The sequence below is a fragment of the Pseudophryne corroboree genome, chromosome 4, assembly GCF_028390025.1.
Source record: "Pseudophryne corroboree isolate aPseCor3 chromosome 4, aPseCor3.hap2, whole genome shotgun sequence".
Lineage (NCBI taxonomy): Eukaryota > Metazoa > Chordata > Amphibia > Anura > Myobatrachidae > Pseudophryne > Pseudophryne corroboree.
Genome location: NC_086447.1, coordinates 878925653 through 878944106, shown reverse-complemented (window position 1 = coordinate 878944106; position 18454 = coordinate 878925653). Strand labels below are relative to the sequence as shown.

The following is an 18454-nucleotide window of genomic DNA, read 5'->3' as shown; positions in this document are numbered from 1 at the left end:
GATGCCCGTGGTTACTTCAGCGTTGGCTGATTCAAAGTCGTTCGATGTAGTTAAGGCTTTGAAGATTTATGTAGCCAATTGGGCTCAGTTTGGGGTAACAGAGGCTCTGTCTGTCTGGTATGCTCCCAGCGTGCTTGGGGCGCCTGCCTCTCTGTAGTCTGTTACACGCTGGATCTGTGATACAATTCGGCGTGCTAGTTCTACGACTGGATTGCCATGACCGAAGTTGGGGGAGACCCATTCTACTAGGTAGATGGGCTCTTCTTGGGCGTATGCCCGAGGTGTCTCGGCGGGTTAACTTTGCCGAGCGGCTTCTTGGTCGGGTTTCAAACACCTTTGCTAAGCTCTACAAGTTTGATACCCTGGCTGATGGGGACCTCATGTTTGCTCAATCGGTGCTGCAGAGTCGTCCGCACTCTCCCGCCCGTTCTGGAGCTTTGGTATAGACCCCATGGTCCTTTTGGAGTCCCCAGCATCCTCTAGGACGTAAGAGAAAATAGGATTTTAGTACCTACCGGTAAATCCTTTTCTCCTAGTCCGTAGAGGATGCTGGTAACCCGTCCCAGTGCGTACTGTGTCTGCAGTTATTGATTTTGGTTGCACATTGTGGTGTTTCTTCTCTGTCAGGCTTTCGCTGACGTTGTTCATGCTATGGCATGTGGTTTATTATTATTGGTTGGGTTGACACACAGGTTGTGTTACATATTCTCTCAGCATATGGCTGTAGGTTTTTCATACCGTGGGCTGGTATTCTGTTGAAGGCCATGTCTTGCGGTATGTTCGTGGTGTGAGCTGGTATAACACTCACTGTGTTTAAATTTTAAATTCTTTCCCTCGAAATGTCCGTCTCTCCTGGGCACAGTTTTCTAACTGAGGTCTGGAGGAGGGGCATAGAGGGAGGAGCCAGTTCCGACAGCAGCAGGTATTGGCTGGTATTCCAGGGAGGCTGAGGGGAAATTACAGGGAGCCTGAGGGTAAGGACGCTGAGGGGAAGTTACAGGGTGGCTAAGGGCAGGGACACTGAAGGGGAGATACAACAAGGCTGAAGGCAGGGTTGCTGATGGGGGAGTTAAAGGGAAGTTGAGGGCAGGGACACTGAGGGGGGAGTTACATAGAGGATGAGGGGGGGGGTTACAGGGAGGGTGCTGGCAGCGACACTGAGTGGTGAGTTACTTGGAGGGTGAGGGCAGGGTCACTGACAGTTACAGGGAGTGTGAGGGTAGGGAAGCTGAGTAGGAGTTACAGGGAGGCTGCTGGCAGGGACACTGAGGGGGAAGTTACTGGGAGGATGAGGGCAGGGACACTGAGTGGAAGTTACAGTGAGGGTAGGGAAGTGAAAGGGGAGTTATAGGGATGGTGTGGGCAGAGATGCTGAGGGGGCAGTTACAGGAAGAGTGAGGGCAAGGACACAGAGGGCCAGTTACTGGGAAGGTTAGGTAGAGATACAGGGACATAATATAATTAACATGAAAGAAAAAACATTTATATATATACAATATATACTAATTTAATGCACCTCTCACTTCGTCTCCCCTGCAGCATTACGTTTAGCAAATAACTTACAGCCGTTGTGACTGTCAGGAAATAAAAACAGGCTTGGTGAAGCGCAATCAGATTGGTCTATGTATCCTAGGAGGAGTGTTGATGACTGCTCCTAATGCTCATCAACAGCTGGCACAGGAGGAGAGAGAACAGACTGACACATGCGCTGCATGATGTCATAGCATCAAGTCTGCTCATGCAAGGGATAGCCAGATGGGTTCCCACTGGTTACTAGGCAGGGCACAGGAGCTAGAAGGCAGCTATGATCCTCCCAGTTGGCGGTCAGTAACTCCAATGCTAACTCAGCGGATATTAATCGTACATCATTTACAAGATCCTCCCATGCAGCTAGCAGCCAGGGGACCCACGATCCTCCCCTGCAGGGAGGTTGCCTAGCAGTAAATCCGGCCCTGCATACTATAGTATAAGCCAGAGTTTTGACTATATAAAGTATATGAAAAATACAAAGAATATATTGTGAATATCTTTTTTATATTACTCTAATCATGTTTATAGTCAAAACTCTGGCGTAAAAAGTCTGACAGGCCCACCCAAATCTAAATCCCTCTACACACGTTACATTTGCCCCACCTGCAGCGTAGCATGGTTTTGCCTACTTGCTTGCTGTTTTGCTTTACTTACAAATATGAATCAGGCCCAGTGACTGGTTTACTATCTATGCTAAAGGGGATGTAGTGAACTTATTGACAAGTCAGAATTTAAATAAGTAGGAGGACAGTGTTATGTCGAACCTGGCATGCTGACATTGTAGTAATGCGATTTATAGCACTGTAACTATGGGCCTAATTCAGACCTGATCGTAGCAGCAAAATCTTTCTCTAATGGGCAAAACCATGTGCATTTGCAGGTGTGGCAAATATAACATGTGCAGAGAGAGTTAGAGTTGGGTGGGTTATATTGTTTCTGTGCAGGGTAAATACTGGCTGCTTTATTTTTATACTGCAATTTAGATTTCAGTTTGAACACACCTCACCCAAATCTAACTATCTCTGCACATGTTACATCTGCCCCACATGCAGTGCAACATGATTTTGGGGGTAATTCTGAGTTGATCGCAGCAGGAATTTTGTTAGCAGTTGGGCAAAACCATGTGCACTGCAGGTGTGGCAGATATAACGTGCAGAGAGAGTTAGATTTGGGTGGGTTATTTTGTTTCTGTGCAGGGTAAATACTGTCTGCTTTATTTTTACACTGCAATTTAGATTGCAGATTGAACTCACCACACCCAAATCTATCTCTCTCTGCACATGTTATATCTGCCTCCCCTGCAGTGCACATGGTTTTGCCCAACTGCTAACAAAGTTCCTGCTGCGATCAACTCAGAATTACCCCCCTTGCCCATTAGTGTGCTTTTCTGGTTTGCTAACAAACCTGAATAAGGCCCTTTATTCATATTTGTATGCAAACCCGATCCCTAGATTGTGAGCACCTTGGAGCAGGGCCCTCTTCCCTCCTGTTCTCACAGCCCTCTTCTCTTGCTCTACAATGACAGCTCTCTCCTAATTTGCTGCTGCAATCAGGTCTGAAGTAGGCCCCATGTCTGCTTAAGAGCTTCAAATGTGACTGTAGTGGTTAAACTCAGAAATAATTACCCCAAATTATATTTGCACGTAAGTGTATGTATAAAACAATTTTAATCTATGGACCTAGGTGTGACCAGATTTTGTGGCAAAATGGCTGAAATGCTATGTTCTGTATGTGACCTATATACATGCCTGAAAGAAGAACAGTTTATTTGCTTTTTTAAGTGAAAGAAGAGTGATAACATCTCATACTAGTCATAAAAAGGTTGTATGTTCAAACTATGTACCTCAGCCCAAATAAACCAGACCTTTTCAGACCATTTTAAGAAGAATAAATCTTGAACAAGTTTATAGGATAATCACCTCTGAAAGGAATTTTGTGTCCATCTGGACAACACCCCTTCCCTATCCACTGAGAGATAGTTACTTAGGGTTTGCTGAGTGATTTATTAACCTCCAGTAGCAGAAGACTTAAAAAAAGCTCAAGGGTGGGCGACCTATAAGTTTTGAGAGGGTAAGTGACCTACAGCCAACTTCATGGGTGCATTAACTTGAGGAACGTCCTGGAGACTGGTTATGTATCAAACTATTCTGACCTGACTTCTGCACGACAAGAGCTCCTAACTTACATGATGTTTGGATTCTGGGTAGGTCTTTCTTTTATTTCCCTGTGTTTTTTTTTTTCATTGAAACTAATGCAGTATAATCTGTTTGTCCATAATTTGTAATATTTTTCTTCTGTAACAAAACCTTTGAAAAATGTTTAGGATTAACATACACTTTAATCTATCTTATTCTCCATGTCTCTTGTGAAACTCACGAGCCTGTGAGGCCAAAGCTACATGTATGTACCTATGTGTATGTAAGTGTGAAATATTATTATTTGGGCGGAAAAAGAAAAGACTCCGTTAAAGTCTTTCATGGTAGCAGATGAGATTTTTGTATTTGTCCTAAGTGACCAAAGTGTGTACACGTAACAACACAGCTGTATTAGATTGTGGTATCTAAGGTGCAGGTTGGTATGCTTTACCATCATGTTTAAAGTTCTAAAGCCAACATGTTTACATTGCTTTAAATTGCATTACTACCATATCAGCATGCTGTGTTTGGCATAATGCTGTCCTCCTTCTACTTGTTCTACTTCTATGTGCATTTGTTCTCAACATATAAATTATGATCTGGCCATTCAGTCCATTAGCACAGTGTAAAAATGTAACTCACGTACTGTAGAATTTGTTGCACTGTGCATGTGCACAACTTACACAATTTGGGTGGTTGGGTGGAGTGTATTCTGTACTTTGCCGATTTGCACGTGTAGAGCTTAGCCGGGCGATGAAGGTACATCTTAATATTGACTTACACATATCTTTAGGACACACGTTTTGGAGGCATATCTTTGCACTTCTCATAAATCGGGTGCAAGTGGCCATGATGATGATGATTATGATAATAGTCAGTCTTTGCACCAGACGTGTCTCTCCAATAGGTTTAAGGTTGCACATACAGTATATTAAGATATATGTACTGTAACTCAAAATGTTTGTACATGTGCAAAAGTTGCATTTTGTTTTACATTTAAATCTATCATATCTTGACTAGCTTACATGGGGCGATACTGTGTTTATCCACACTTTTGGGTGGCCAGATTGAAAGAGATTGAGCAGTACCAGGGATTAAGAGATTTGGGTCAGAGGCATAGCCAAAGTCAGACCAGTTGCTAGAAGCGGTACCAGGGGAGCAAACAAGAAGAATAGTCAGATGAGCCTAAGAAATCGCTAGAAAACACACTGGAAGTTCAGGTAGGAACAGATGCTGGAGTTAGGTATGGAGCCTAATAATCTGGTACTGAACAGTGCTCAGACACTGCATTATATATTGTAGGGAAGGGATTTGAATGTGGCACCAAATGTGATGTCATGTCGGGAATGGCTGTCCCTATGGGACTCATGGGTGACTGAATAGAACACCCAACCACCCACAGCCCGACAGCCAGGCACCTGGGGATGGCGATAAGAGCATTACTGCCTTGGACACTGCACTGACGCACAATGGATCCACTGCAGCATCAGGAGACCAGTGCCCCTGGATAGGGTAACCGCCGGAATCCAATGTGCTGTGACACCTAACTGCCGACATAGCAGTGTTTAATTTCTCATTGACGGCCGCGAAGTGCCGTCAGAACACAGCACCTAGCTGATAACAACCTCACCAATTTTCCCTCACTCCCCATAGTTGCAGGAAAATGAACGATATTGGGCTACCGTAATTCTTGTGAATGCACGATGGAAGCTCTCATCCTCCCACTAGCAAAAATAGGATTTTAATTACCTGCCGGTAAATCCTTTTCTCGTAGTCCATAGAGGAAACTAGAGTTCCATTTTGTACCATGGGATATAGACGAGTCCACTAGAAGCCATGGGCACTTAAAGAATTTGATAGTGATGGGCTGTCTCCTCCCTCTATGCCCCTCTTACCAGACAGTCTAGTAAACTGTGCCCGAGGAGACGGACATACTTTGAGAGAAGGATAGATAAAGATAGTGGTGAGATTCCGAACCAGCACACACAAGCAGAGGAAAGCTAAGCTGACCCAACTTTAAACAGGAACAGCAACAGTTGAACCAACAATACTTAACCAAGTAACAGTGCAGGAAGAACGAAGCACCAAGCGGGCGCCCAGTATCCTCTACGGCCTACGAGAAAAGGATTTACCGATAGGTAATTAAAATCCTATTTTCTCTTATGTCCTATAGGATACTGGGGTTCCATTTAGTACCATGGAGATGTACCAAAGCTCCCAAACCGGGTGGTAGAGTGCTGAGGGTCCTGCAGGACTGATTGACCAAACTGAAGGTCCTCAGAGGCCAAAGTATTGAACTTGTAGAACTTAGCAAACGTGTTCAAACCTGACCAAGTAGCTGCTTTGCAGAGCTGTAAAGCCGAGACACCCCGGGCAGTCGCTCAGGAAGAACCCACCGACCTAGTAGAGTGGGCCTGTAAAGATTTTGGAAAAGGCAAGCCTGCCGTGGAATATGCATGCTGGATAGTGAGCCTGATCCAGCGTGCAATTGTCTGCTTTGAAGTAGGACACCCAATTTAATTGGGATCATATAGGACGAACAGCGAGTCTGATTTTCTGACGAGCTGTCCTCTTTACGTATACCTTCAAAGCCCTCACAACATCCAAAGACTTTGAAGTAGTGGAAGTGTCGGTGATAACCGGAATCACAATAGGTTGGTTGATGTGAAATGCAGACACCACTTTTGGAAGAAATTTCTGATGAGTTCTGAGTTCGTCTCTGTCCTCATGGAAAATTAAATAGGGGCTCTTGTGAGACAAAGCCCCCAGCTCCGACGCACATCTTGCTGAAGCCACGGCCAACAGTGTGACGGTCTTCCACGTAAGATATTTTACATCCACCTCCTGTAATGGTTCATACCAGTCCGATTGGAGGAACTGCAGCGCCAAATTGAGACCCCAAGGTGCCGTGGGAGGCACAAAGGGAGGTTGGATGCGCAGAACACATTTTAAAAATGTGGACCTCAGGGAGAGAAGCCAATTGTTTTTGAAAATAAATGTACAAGGACGAAATCTCGACTTTTATGGAGCCCAGAAGTAGGCCCACATCCACACCTGCCTGCAGAAAAAGCAGGAAACATCCCCGGTGAAATTACACCGCAGAATAAGTTCTGCTCTCACACCAAGAGACGTATTTCTTCCAAATACGGTGGTAATGTTTAGATGTTACCCCCTTCCTTGCTTGGATCATAGTTGGGATAACTTTATTAGGGATCCTTCTCCTGGCTAGAATCAGCCGTTCAACTTCCATGCCATCAAACGTAGCCGCGGTGAGTCCTGATAGACGAGTGGGCCTGTTGTAGAAGATCCTTGCGAAGAGGTAGAGGCCACGGATCCTCGAGGAGCATCTGTAGAAGGTCCGCGTACCAGGCCCTTCTTAGCCAGTCCGGAGCAATAAGTATTTCTTGAACCTTTTCCCTTTTTATTCTTTTGAGAATTCTTGGGATCAGAGGAAGTGGAGGAAACACGTACACCATCTGATAGACCCATGGTGTCGTCAGAGCGCCTACCGCCACTGCCTGTGGGTCTCTCGACCTGGAACAGTACTGCTTGAGCTTCTTGTTGAGACGAGAGGCCATCATGTCGATTTGTGGATATCCCTACCGGCGTGTCAAGCACCTGAACACTTCCGGGTGAAGGCCCCACTCCCCCGGGTGCAGGTCATGTCTGCTGAGGAAGTCTGCTTCCCAGTTGTCTACTCCCGGAATTATGACCGCTGACAACACCACAGCATTTTTTTCTGCCCAGTGGAGAATTTTTGACACCTCTGACATTGCTGCTCTGCTTTTCGTTCCACCCTGTCGGTTTATGTACGTCACAGCCGTCACATTGTCCGACTGGACTTGAATGGCCCAATCCTGAAGAAGATAAGAGGCCTGCAGAAGGGTATTATATATGGCCCTGAGTTCCAGAAAGTTGATTGGAAGGATGACTTCCTGACTTGACCATCTTTCTTGAAACTGCACCCCCTGGGTGACCCCCAACCTCGGAGGCTTGCGTCTGTGGTTAACAAGATCCAGTCCTGAATTCTGAACCTCCGACCCTCGATGAGGTGAGAGATTTGTTGCCACCACAGAAGGGAGATCCTGGCTTTTGGCGACAGACGAATCCTTTGGTGCATGTGAAGATGCGATCCAGACCATTTGTCCAACAGATCGAGCTGGAAGGGTCTTGCGTGAAACCTTCCGTATTGAAGCGCCTCGTAAGAGGCAACCATTTTCCCCAGAAGGCGAATGCATAGATGCACTGATATCGGTTGGCTCCAGGACATCCTGAACCATCGACTGGATTACCAATGCCTTTTCCAACGGAAGGAACACCCTCTGCGACTCCGTGTCCAGTATCATTCCCAGGAATGGGAGCCTCCATGTTGGCTCTAGGTGAGATTTTGGAAGGTTCAGAATCCACCCGTGATCCTTTGGAAGTTTGGTTGAGAGGCCAATGCTGCCAAGCAACCTCTCCCTGGACGGCGCCTCAGAATATCGTCCAGGTACAGAATTATGTTCACTCCCTGCTTGCAGAGTATAAACATCATCTCTGCCATCTCTTTGGTGAACACCCTCGGTGCCGTGGAGAGACCAAATGGCAGGGCCTGGAACTGGTAGTGACAGTCCTGCAGTGCAAACCGTAGATAAGCCTGATGAGGTAGCCAGAACGGAATGTGAAGGTACGCATCCTTGATATCCAGAGACACTAGGAATTCCCCCTCCTCCAGACCGGAGATCACCGCTCTCAGAGACTCCATCTTGAACTTGAACACTCTTAAGAACGGGTTCAAGGACTTGATGTTCAGAAATTGGTCATACCGAACCGTCCGGTTTCGGTACTACAAACAAGTTGGAATAGTACCCCTTGTTGTGTAGATGAGGTGGAACTGGAACAATCACTTGAGTCTGTACTAGTTTTTGGATGGCCGGCACGAACTTGACCAGATTTGACTGAAGAATTGTAGTTGGGCTCCCACCTGACAGACCTCCAGGCTTCGCGGTCCAGCGTCATGCTGAAGGCTTTTAGGAAGCAGAGCCTGAGCTCTGTTCCTGAACACCTGCAGTTGCTGGTTTACGTGGTTTACCTCTTGGGCCTCTGGAGGCCGTAGAAGCACCTGGATTTTCTCTTAAACTTGGCTGTCAGAAAGGACTGTCAATTTGAAGCTGAATAGGCTTTCCTGGCTGGGGGAGCTGTGGATGGAAGATACGTAGACTTACCCACAGTAGCTTTGGAGATCCATTTGTCTAGTTAGTCTCCAAGCAAGGCCTCTCCTGTGAATGGTAGGCCTTCCACGCCTTTCCTGGAGTCTGCATCACCAGTCTACTGGCGTAGCCACAAGCCCCTGTGTGCTGACACTGCCATAGCGGTGGTGCGTGCATTAAGCAAACCAATCTCTTTTATAGCTTCCACCATAAAGTTCGCCGAGTCCTGTATATGCTGCAGGAGTAAAACAAAATTCCCCATAGACTCGCACTGCAGGGTTGTGTTCTCTCACCCTTCTTCTTCTCACTGTACACCAATGACTGCACTTCTGATGACAAATCTGAGGTTGTGCGGCAGGCCACCTGGTGCAGAGCAAACAATCTAGAGCTAAACACACTAAAAACAGTTGAGATGATTGTCCATTTTAGGAAGCACCCCCCTGCACTACCCCCACTCTTAATTGCGAACAATGTTGTAACTGTGGTGGAATCCTCCAGATTCCTGGGCTCCACGATCTCTAAGGACCTGAGGTGGAACTCTAATATAGATGGCATTGTGGGGAAAGCTCAGCAGAGACTGTATTTCTTACGCCAACTTAGGAAGTTCAAACTGCCACAGGAACTTCTGATCTTTTTCTTCTCTGCACTCATACAATCTGTTCTCTGCACCTCAATAATAGTGTGGTTTGGCTCTGCCTCAACCCACGACAGAAACAGGCTACAACGAGTTGTAAGGGCAGCGGAAAAAATCATTGGGACGAATCTCCCAGCAGTCGTGGATATTTATCGGGCAAGGGTCAAGAAGCGAGCGGGGAGGATCATTGGTGACCACTCCCTCCCTGCCCATGACCTTTTCCGGATGCTGCCGTCGGGCAGACGGTACAACTCGAGGCTCGTGAGAACAGCCAGACAAAGAAACAGCTTCTCTCCTCAGGCAACAGACTTGGTTAATTCAGCAAACACATAGTCATATTAACTAATCCGCTCCGTACTCAACTAATGTACTCAAATTATACTTCATGTGCTCTCCTTCCTCTATGTTTCTTATGTTTCTCGTCGTATGTCATATTCTGTCTGGGAGCTGTGGTTATCGGAAGCAAATTCCTTGTGTATTATGTACTGATATACTTGGCAATAAACTGATTCTGATTCTGACAAGGAATCTAACCCTTCAATTAGGTTACCTGACCATTTAGCAATGGCTTTTGTGATCCACGCACATGCAGTAGTGGGTCTCTGGGCCACCCTAGCAGCTATGTACAATGATTTGAGTGTAGTCTCAATTTTGCGATCAGCCGTATCTTTTAGGGAGGCTGCACCAGGGACAGGCAATACAATTTTTCTTGACAGCCTAGAGACTGATGCATCCACTATCGGTGGATTTTCCCATTTTTTCCTATCCTCCAGAGGAAAAGGAAAAGATGAGAGCAACCTTTTAGGGATTTGAAATTTCTTATCAGGATTAACCCACGGTTCTTCAAACAAGGTATTCAATTCCTTTGACGCAGGGAAAGTGACTGAGGACTTCTTTTTTACATTAAAATAAGATTCCTCACACTCTGACACATTATCAGGAATTTGCAGAACATCTCTGATAGCCTCTATAAGAGCCTCTGTTCCCTGCGACAGAGTAGCATGACCCTGCTCAAAATCCACCTCACCCTCCTCCATGTCTGACCCCATCAGCGTCAGAGTGCAGGATATGGGCCAGAGATCGTTTTTGCAGACATATGGGAGGGGATTCAGATGCCGTCTTGGGACTGAGTCTCTGTTCATAAACTGATCCACAGTCTGTCTTAAGTATTGTGTCTCTTTCTCATTGCGGGCATTGGTGTTTCTATAATGGGTGCAGTGTGTGCGGTGCACACGGGCCCCTGAGTCCAGGGGGGCTCACACCACACACACTGCATCCATTTCTCCTATACTTACCTTTCCGGTAAGTATAGGCCGCTGCGAAAAAATGGCGCGGCGCCATTTTTAGGAGTCCTGCGCATACGCTGTAGAATCTGCCACTGTGTCAGAGTCTACAGCACTCAGATCGCTAGCAGCGGCGCGACGGCTCCGGGGGAGAAGGGTGTCCCACACACGGAGTCTGCACACGGGTCCCCTCCTCTCTAGAGATGCCCCTGATTGCGGGATAGTTTTATAGAAATATTTGAGATCATTCCCTTAATGGAATATACCCATTCTGGTTCAGCCCTGCTATTCTGGGATGGTGCACTGCCATGAGTACCCAGTAGTGAGCCCCCTGGTGAAGAGGAACACTCCGCTGTACAAGAAACACACTCTTTGCCTGACATAATGTAAATGTGACAGCGCACACACACACGCACACAGGAAAAGGTTAAGCACAATTAACCCACAAAGAGCCCTTCAGGGAGACACAGAGTTAATTGGAGCCAGCCCCCACCACGCCCTTATCGCTGATGCCAAGCTTAGCCGGGTCGCAGACTAAGTTCCCTGATAGGGGACTTAGTACACTAATAATCGCTCCCCTCCTGCTATGACCCTCTGGTACAGCTGAGGTAATCTAGAGGAGCTGCACGTCCCTGTCACCCAGCGCCTGTGTCCACTGCAGAGGGAAACTGGCGCTGGTGAGCTGCTGGATCCTCTCATAGTGAAGCCCCGCCCCTTCAATAACGCGCTGTCTTCCCATTTTTTTATACTGGCTGAGGTAATCTGTTGCTTAAAATGGAGAGAAAACCGATTTAAGACTGTTTTTGCGAGTGTGGGTACTGTGTACAGTGTACTGAGACGCAGCTGTGTACTGTGTCTGGAGACGCATTCTGCACCGGTTAGAAGCCGCGCGTCTCCGTACCCTCATGCCACCATAATGGCAAGCGACCCACTAGTCGGGATGCCAGTTTAGTACTCACCACTCTTCATTCTTCTGGCTCTGTTAGGGGTGGCGGCGTGCTTCGGGAAAGTACGGTCGGCGCTGTGGAGCTTGTGAATAGTTCCCTCAGGAACTCAGTGTCCTGTCAGCGGGGAACGAGACCATTAACCCTTCAAGAGGTTGGGCATTTCTCACCCCTCCAAGTCCCACGAAGCAGGCGCCCTGCCTGAAAATAACAAACAGACAAAATAAATGCAGAAAACTCTTCAGGAGCTTCCCTAAGCGTGACCGGCTCCTATGGGCACATTTTCTAAACTGAGTCTGGTAGGAGGGGCATAGAGGGAGGAGCCAGCCCACACTATCAAATTCTTAAAGTGCCCATGGCTCCTAGTGGACCTGTCTATGCTCCATGGTACTAAATGGAACCCAGTATCCTCTAGGATGTAAGAGAAATACTCTTTAGTGTGCACTCAGGACTTTGAGTTAAATTCCCCGCTGTGAGTGAAGAGCTGTGTGTATGTTTATATAGGAGAGTTTTTAGTGAAGATATGTGAGTAGGTGGCATGTGAGCTGCCCTTCTATCTGGTAATTTACACGATCGGAGATGGTGGCAGGATTTGTCAGTGGATGATTACAATTTGACATTTACTATGCTATTACCTGTGTCTTGATTTGTACTGAAGTCTTAAGGCCTTATGTAGAGTTATAACATGGTGTGATGCAAAAATTATGGAATAAAAATTATGGAATATTCAATTTTTTATCTGAGTTGCACATATATTACTCAGCATAGTGCCATAAGCATGTCTACATGAAGATACATTTAAATCACATCAAACTACACTCAGGGGTGTATCTACCTATTGGCCAGCATGGCACTCGCCAGGGGCGCCAGCCAAGCAGGGGGCGCCTTCCGACGGTGCCTCCCTCGGCCAATGGGTGGAATCTCTTAAGCCGTAGTATCTGGTAATACCTGCTGTGCCGAGCTGCCTTTGCATTGCCTGGGATGGAGGGTGGAGGATTGCTCAGCAGGCAGGAGCTGGCGCCGGTGTCCAGCACCGCAATGCACTACAGGTAAGAAACCGCAAATAAACTACTACTCCCAGCAACCCTTGCTGTCGGGTGCTCCCTGCGGCAAGGGCTGCTGGGAGCTGTAGTTTATTTGCAGTTTCTTCATGTAATTTGTTGCGCTGACAGATACCGGTGCAAGCTCCTGCCTGTTGAGCGATCCTCCGCCCGCCATCCCAGGCAGCTTGGCACAGCAGGTATTGCCAGACTCTATGGATTTCTGCTGGGATGTTGTGGGGTGAGGACTAGGGCTATGTGCTGTGTGGGGAGGTTATGTATGTGCTGGGAGTAGGGGAGACTACTACTATGTGCTAAGGGCGGACTACAGCTATATGCTGGGAGGGGGATGGGGACTATGGCTAAGTGCTTGGGGAGGTGAGAGTCTATGTGCAGGGAGGGGGACTATGGCTATCTATGCTGGCAGGGAACTACTGTTATGTGATGGGAGGGAGGTGAGGACTATTGTATGACTGTTTTGGAAGAGGTGGAGACTATGGCTATTTGCTGGGGGGACTACGGCTATTGCTTGGGGAGGTGGAGGCTATCGCTATCTACTGTGAGGGGACTATGGCTATGTGCTGGGAGGGGGATGGGGACTAGGACTATATGACTGTCGGGGCATATTTGGCACTATAAGGGCATATCTGGCACTGTGGGGGCATGTGTATCTGGCACTGTGCGGGCATATCTGGCACTGTGGGGGCATATCTGGCACTGTGGGGACTTATGTGTATCAGGTACTATGGGGGCATATCTGGCACTGTGGGGACTTATGTGTATCTGGCACTATGGGGGCATATCTGGCACTGTGGGGACTTATGTGTATCTGGCACTGTGGGGACTTATGTGTATCTGGCACTGTGGGGACTTATGTGTATCTGGCACTGTGTGGGCATGTGTGTATCTGGCACTGCACTATTGGGGTCATATGTGTATCACGGCTCCATTTTCATTGGCCACGCCCCATGTGGTGTGGCCACACCAATTTTTTGGTCAAAGGGATGCGCACACAGTACCACTAAGAGTTTTTTCTACTTGCACCACTGGGTAGTGGGCTGCACTGCACTTCTTTGCACTACTATTTGATTATACTATCTGGCCTTGGGTGGCATTGCCTCCTCAGCCAGGCCAGGCACTGCTGATGTCTCCTCAGTGTTATAAGAATTACTATGTGGTCATAATGTGTAAAGGGAACTGCTACTGTGTGGACAAAGGGGTATATTCAATTGAAGTCGGATCCATTCCGACATTCATTTGCCGGAATGGAGCCTACCTGGGTTATTTAATGCATTCTCAATTCGACTTTAAAAAAGTTGAATTGAGATGCGGGAGCTTAGACTGGGGAGAGCCGCGTGCAGGCGGGGGAGTACAGCGCTACACCGCTGCTGTAGCGCTGCTCTCCCCCATTTGGCCGCGGCTCTCCCCCGTCTCCCCCCCCCGCCTCTCCATCTCCCCGTCCCCAAATCACAGCGTCCACCCGACTCCAGTAAGCGAGGTCTCGCTTGCTAGAATCGAGTGGATGCTGCTGTGAGCCGCGGCTGTGATACGTCCTCCGGCGCTGCTCTCCCCGGGGCTCTCCCTGTCTCTGCTCCTGCATCTCACTTCGACTTTTTTTAAAGTCGAATTGAGATGGTCGAAAAGGGGGCCAAAAGCCCTGTTTTCGACACAAGCACGCGGATCGGCAGCTATTCTGCCGATCCATGTGCTTTTCGACAAGTCAAATTCCTCGACTTATCGAATAATTTGGGGTTAGATTGAATAGGTCGGAACCCCTTCCGACCTAAAAAAAGTCAAAAATTGCCGTCTTTTCGACAGACGGCAGCTTTCGACTTCAATTGAATATACCCCATAATGTGTATAAGGGTTACTACTGTGTAGCGTAATTTGAATTGGGGGATCTATTTTATGGTCATGTCCCTTACTCACAAGATCATGTCCCTTTCCCACAAGATCATGTCCCTTTTTTGCACATGCACCTCCCCTGATTCAAATATGGGGGGCGCCAGTCCCTTACTTTGCCAGGGGCGCCCAGACCCCTAGATACACCCCTGACTACACTTTAAGTAACCTGCCCCAGCTCTGGCAGGCCAGACTGGTTATACCATAACATGGAAACCAGCAGGATGTTCATCGTAGAATAGAATTTCCTCCATTCCATGTGCACACGCACACACATTAATAATGCAGCCAAGCTCCTTTCAACACCCCTAGACCAATGGCTGTTGTGGTTATGTGTTAAAGTTAAATAAAACTGATAATAATTATTATGACTCATTGAATATCATTGGATCAATGAGTTTCACAGATAAAATATACAGTATCAATGATTAATGGACTGCTCAAGTTTTCTTTTGGGAGGACACACTTTACTTTTTGTTTTTTAATTATTTGTCTTTATTGCTTTTACAATTCAAAGGTCCATGCTCATCAGCATGTCTCTTTGCACCAGGGGTCATACGCTTGCTGACATGCATATCTGCAGATGTTTCCACTTCTGATTTAGTCTCAGTTACGTGAACAACCCCTTAGTGTACTTATGCCTATGCTAGCCTGCCCCTTCCCCACTTCTACTCTCTAAGCATAAGAGCCCCGTGTGTAAGATGACAGCTGATCTGTATACTGATGTAAGCGTACACTTCTTTAGTGTGCAGTACACAAATGCCTGTTTTAAACCAAATAAGGACTTATGCCCAACTCTTGCTGAGGTGCTCTGTATCTAGGGGGTGATTCCGAGTTGTTCGCTCGCTAGCTGCTTTTAGCAGCATTGCACACGCTAAGACGCCGCCCTCTGGGAGTGTATCTTACTTAGCAGAATTGCGAATGAAAGATTAGCAGAATTGCGAATAGAAATTTCTTAGCAGTTTTTGAGTAGCTCCAGACTTACTCAGCCATTGCGACCAGCTCAGTCCTTTTCGTTCCTGGTTTGACGTCACAAACACACCCAGCGTTTGCCCAACCACTCCCCCGTTTCTCCAGCCACTCCTGCGTTTTGCAACTCGAACGCCTGCGTTTTTCCGCACACTCCCATAAAACGGCCAGTTTCCGCCCAGAAACACCCACTTCCTGTCAATCACACTACGATCAGCACAGCGATGAAAAAGCTTCATTATGCCGTGAGTAAAATACCTAACTTTTGTGTAAAATAACTAAGCGCATGCGCTCTGCGAACCTTGCTCATGCGCAGTAAGCGACTAATCGCAGTATAGCGAAAATCGGCAACGAGCGAACAACTCGGAATGACCCCCCTAGTCTGATGTTCAGCGGAAGTCAGTCTCCCTCTGTGGTAGCATGGTTATTGTTAACCAGTGTTTCCATTGCAGGATTTCTTACTGCTGTCAGACAAGAGGAGACTCGAGCACATAAAGGATGGACTCTAGAGACTGTTACTATGCAAAATGAAGTATTGAAACTAGTGAAAGAGGAAATAACCGTCTCTCCTGCTGTGAGTATTTTATATTTAATTTTATCATCTGTCAATGTTTTACTGAAGATTTCTTGCTACAGGTCTTTATAAGACCATAGTGAGAATCTGCAAAGAGAAATCTAGGACCTTATTCAGCTTCAGTTGCAGTTTCACTAAAATAGCAAATCTGCAATTGGCTGCTATCGCATGCTGGGGGCCGCCCAGCACAGGTTAATGCCGCCCAGCATGCAAATGCCCGCCAGTGATCGCAATGTAATAACAGGGTGTGGGATTCTCTTCTGAAGTATTCTCTTTGTATCTCATGCAGTAAGGGGTATATAACTGTTGCAGGGCATGCTGGGATTTGTAGTTTCACAACTGCTGGAGAGCCACTGGTTGGCTAAGCCTATACTAGGGACTTATGTATTACCATGCAGTTGTGCTTATTGTAACAGGGTGTGGGATTCTCTTCTGAAGCATTCTTTTTGTATCTTATGCAGGAAGGGATATATATCCACGGACTATTCCTGGATGGAGCTGGTTGGGACAAAAGAAACAGTAAATTAATTGAATCCACTCCCAAGGTATTATACACCATGCTCCCAGTGGTCCACATATTTGCAGTGAATGCTCCTTCTGTAAAACGTCCCATGTTGTACAAATGCCCTGTGTACAAGAGCCCCGTGAGAACAGACGTAACCTATGTGACTGTCATCTATCTCAGGACCAGTCAGCCTGCCGACCACTGGACCCTGCGGGGAGTGGCTCTTTTGTGCAACATCAAATGAACTGACCAGGCTGACTAATATGAGTTCTAGCACCACATTGTTTTTACTGTTTTAATTATCTTAAACTTTTGTTCTAAATGTTATTCATTTAAAACTGTTTAAATAAAAACTTAGCATATTACATACGTGTTACTGTATTCTATCATGTTCCCGTTGATTTCTGAGAGTTCTTAAGGTATGTTATGGCCAAACGAAGTAAAGGAAGTTCCTAAAGTTCAACGTTGGGGCAGCCCGAAGCTTTCTATAAGATTGTATTATATTGAACATGTTAGTGGCTTGGAGAAGTATTTCCCACAAGAGGGAGTAATGGCCCTAGTGCAGCAGCTCCTCACATCACTTGCTCTGCCCCATTTGCATTTGGTGCTCCAGGACCTGTATGCTGATGCACTTTTTCCCAGGCCTCATGAAATGCTGTTGGAAAATTACTTTGAATGACTACAGTACTATAAGGGTCATTCAGACCCGGCCGCAACAGCGGCCTACAGCGCAGTTTGCCAGTGGCGGCAAACTGCGCATGCGCAGCGAACGCACTATGGCTGCATGGGAATACACATTGTGGTCGCATCCCCGATGGATGCAACCACAATGTGATTGACGGGCAACCATGTTACGGCATTGCAGGGCGGCGCCGGAAAAACAGGGGCAGGACGGGACAATTTTTGAGTGACTGCGTGACGTTACACGCAAGCCCTCCCCCCGCCCCTAAAAAAGGCTGCTGACTGCCTGGCTGTGCTGCCAGGGGTGAACCTTAGATCTGATGCGTCCTCAATCTATTTGCGGACGCATCGGGGGGGCGGCCTCACACATGCTGGGTGGCCTTGCCCTGTGTTGGGCGGCCCTCAGCATGTGCGGAGATGAACGCAGATCTGGCTGCGTATGCAGCCATCTGCGTTCATCTTTGAATAACCCCCTATATTTGCTCTAGTGATAATTAAGTTAAAGAGGTTAATCTAGTGTCACCAGCTTTGGGGAAGATGTATGAGATCACCTTCTTATAAGAAATTGTGGAGATCAACACCCAGAGCCAACAAGGATTTAATGAACTTATTTGCCTGCCATGATTTTTGTGTTGTTACGTTCGGTCTATCCCATTTGGGTCTTGTCCTGGGTGAGAGTCTCTTTGTATTGCTGTTGGTGACATACTCATTTCAAAGACTATATCAATTATCATTAACAATCACATCACCAAGGTGTAAATTTGGCATTGCAAACAATATTTATCAGTAGGCAGAGAGTAAAAAGCGAACCTACTATATAGCCACATGACGTACAGAACTTCCACATTAAAAGAGTGGGTGAACTGAATACAGATCCAGTTACATGCTGTACCAGTTCACGACTCCTGGGATTTAGGAGGGATACCATAGATTATGGTACCAACAATCTGATTTAGTTTATATTCCAAATGTGAGCAGTATTTTCAGATGTATAATCCACCACAGAAGAAGAGAAGTTATGAGGATGTAAGAAAAAAATAGTGAATATGTAAAGTGATCAGGTTTGTG

At 46.8% G+C, this 18454-nt stretch overlaps 1 protein-coding gene across 1 annotated transcript in view; it reads left to right on the top strand.

Annotated features, from left to right (window-relative positions):
* The window catches only part of DNAH8 (dynein axonemal heavy chain 8), a 1853457-nt gene extending 1836387 nt beyond the window's left edge, over positions 1-17070 (top strand). The window contains exons 92-93 of the mRNA XM_063918852.1: positions 16079-16200; positions 16662-17070. Of these exons, the coding sequence (XP_063774922.1) occupies positions 16079-16200; positions 16662-16949 (410 nt within the window). The 3' untranslated portion in view covers positions 16950-17070. The remainder of the gene's footprint in view (positions 1-16078; positions 16201-16661) is intronic.
* Positions 17071-18454: the final 1384 nt, after the last annotated feature.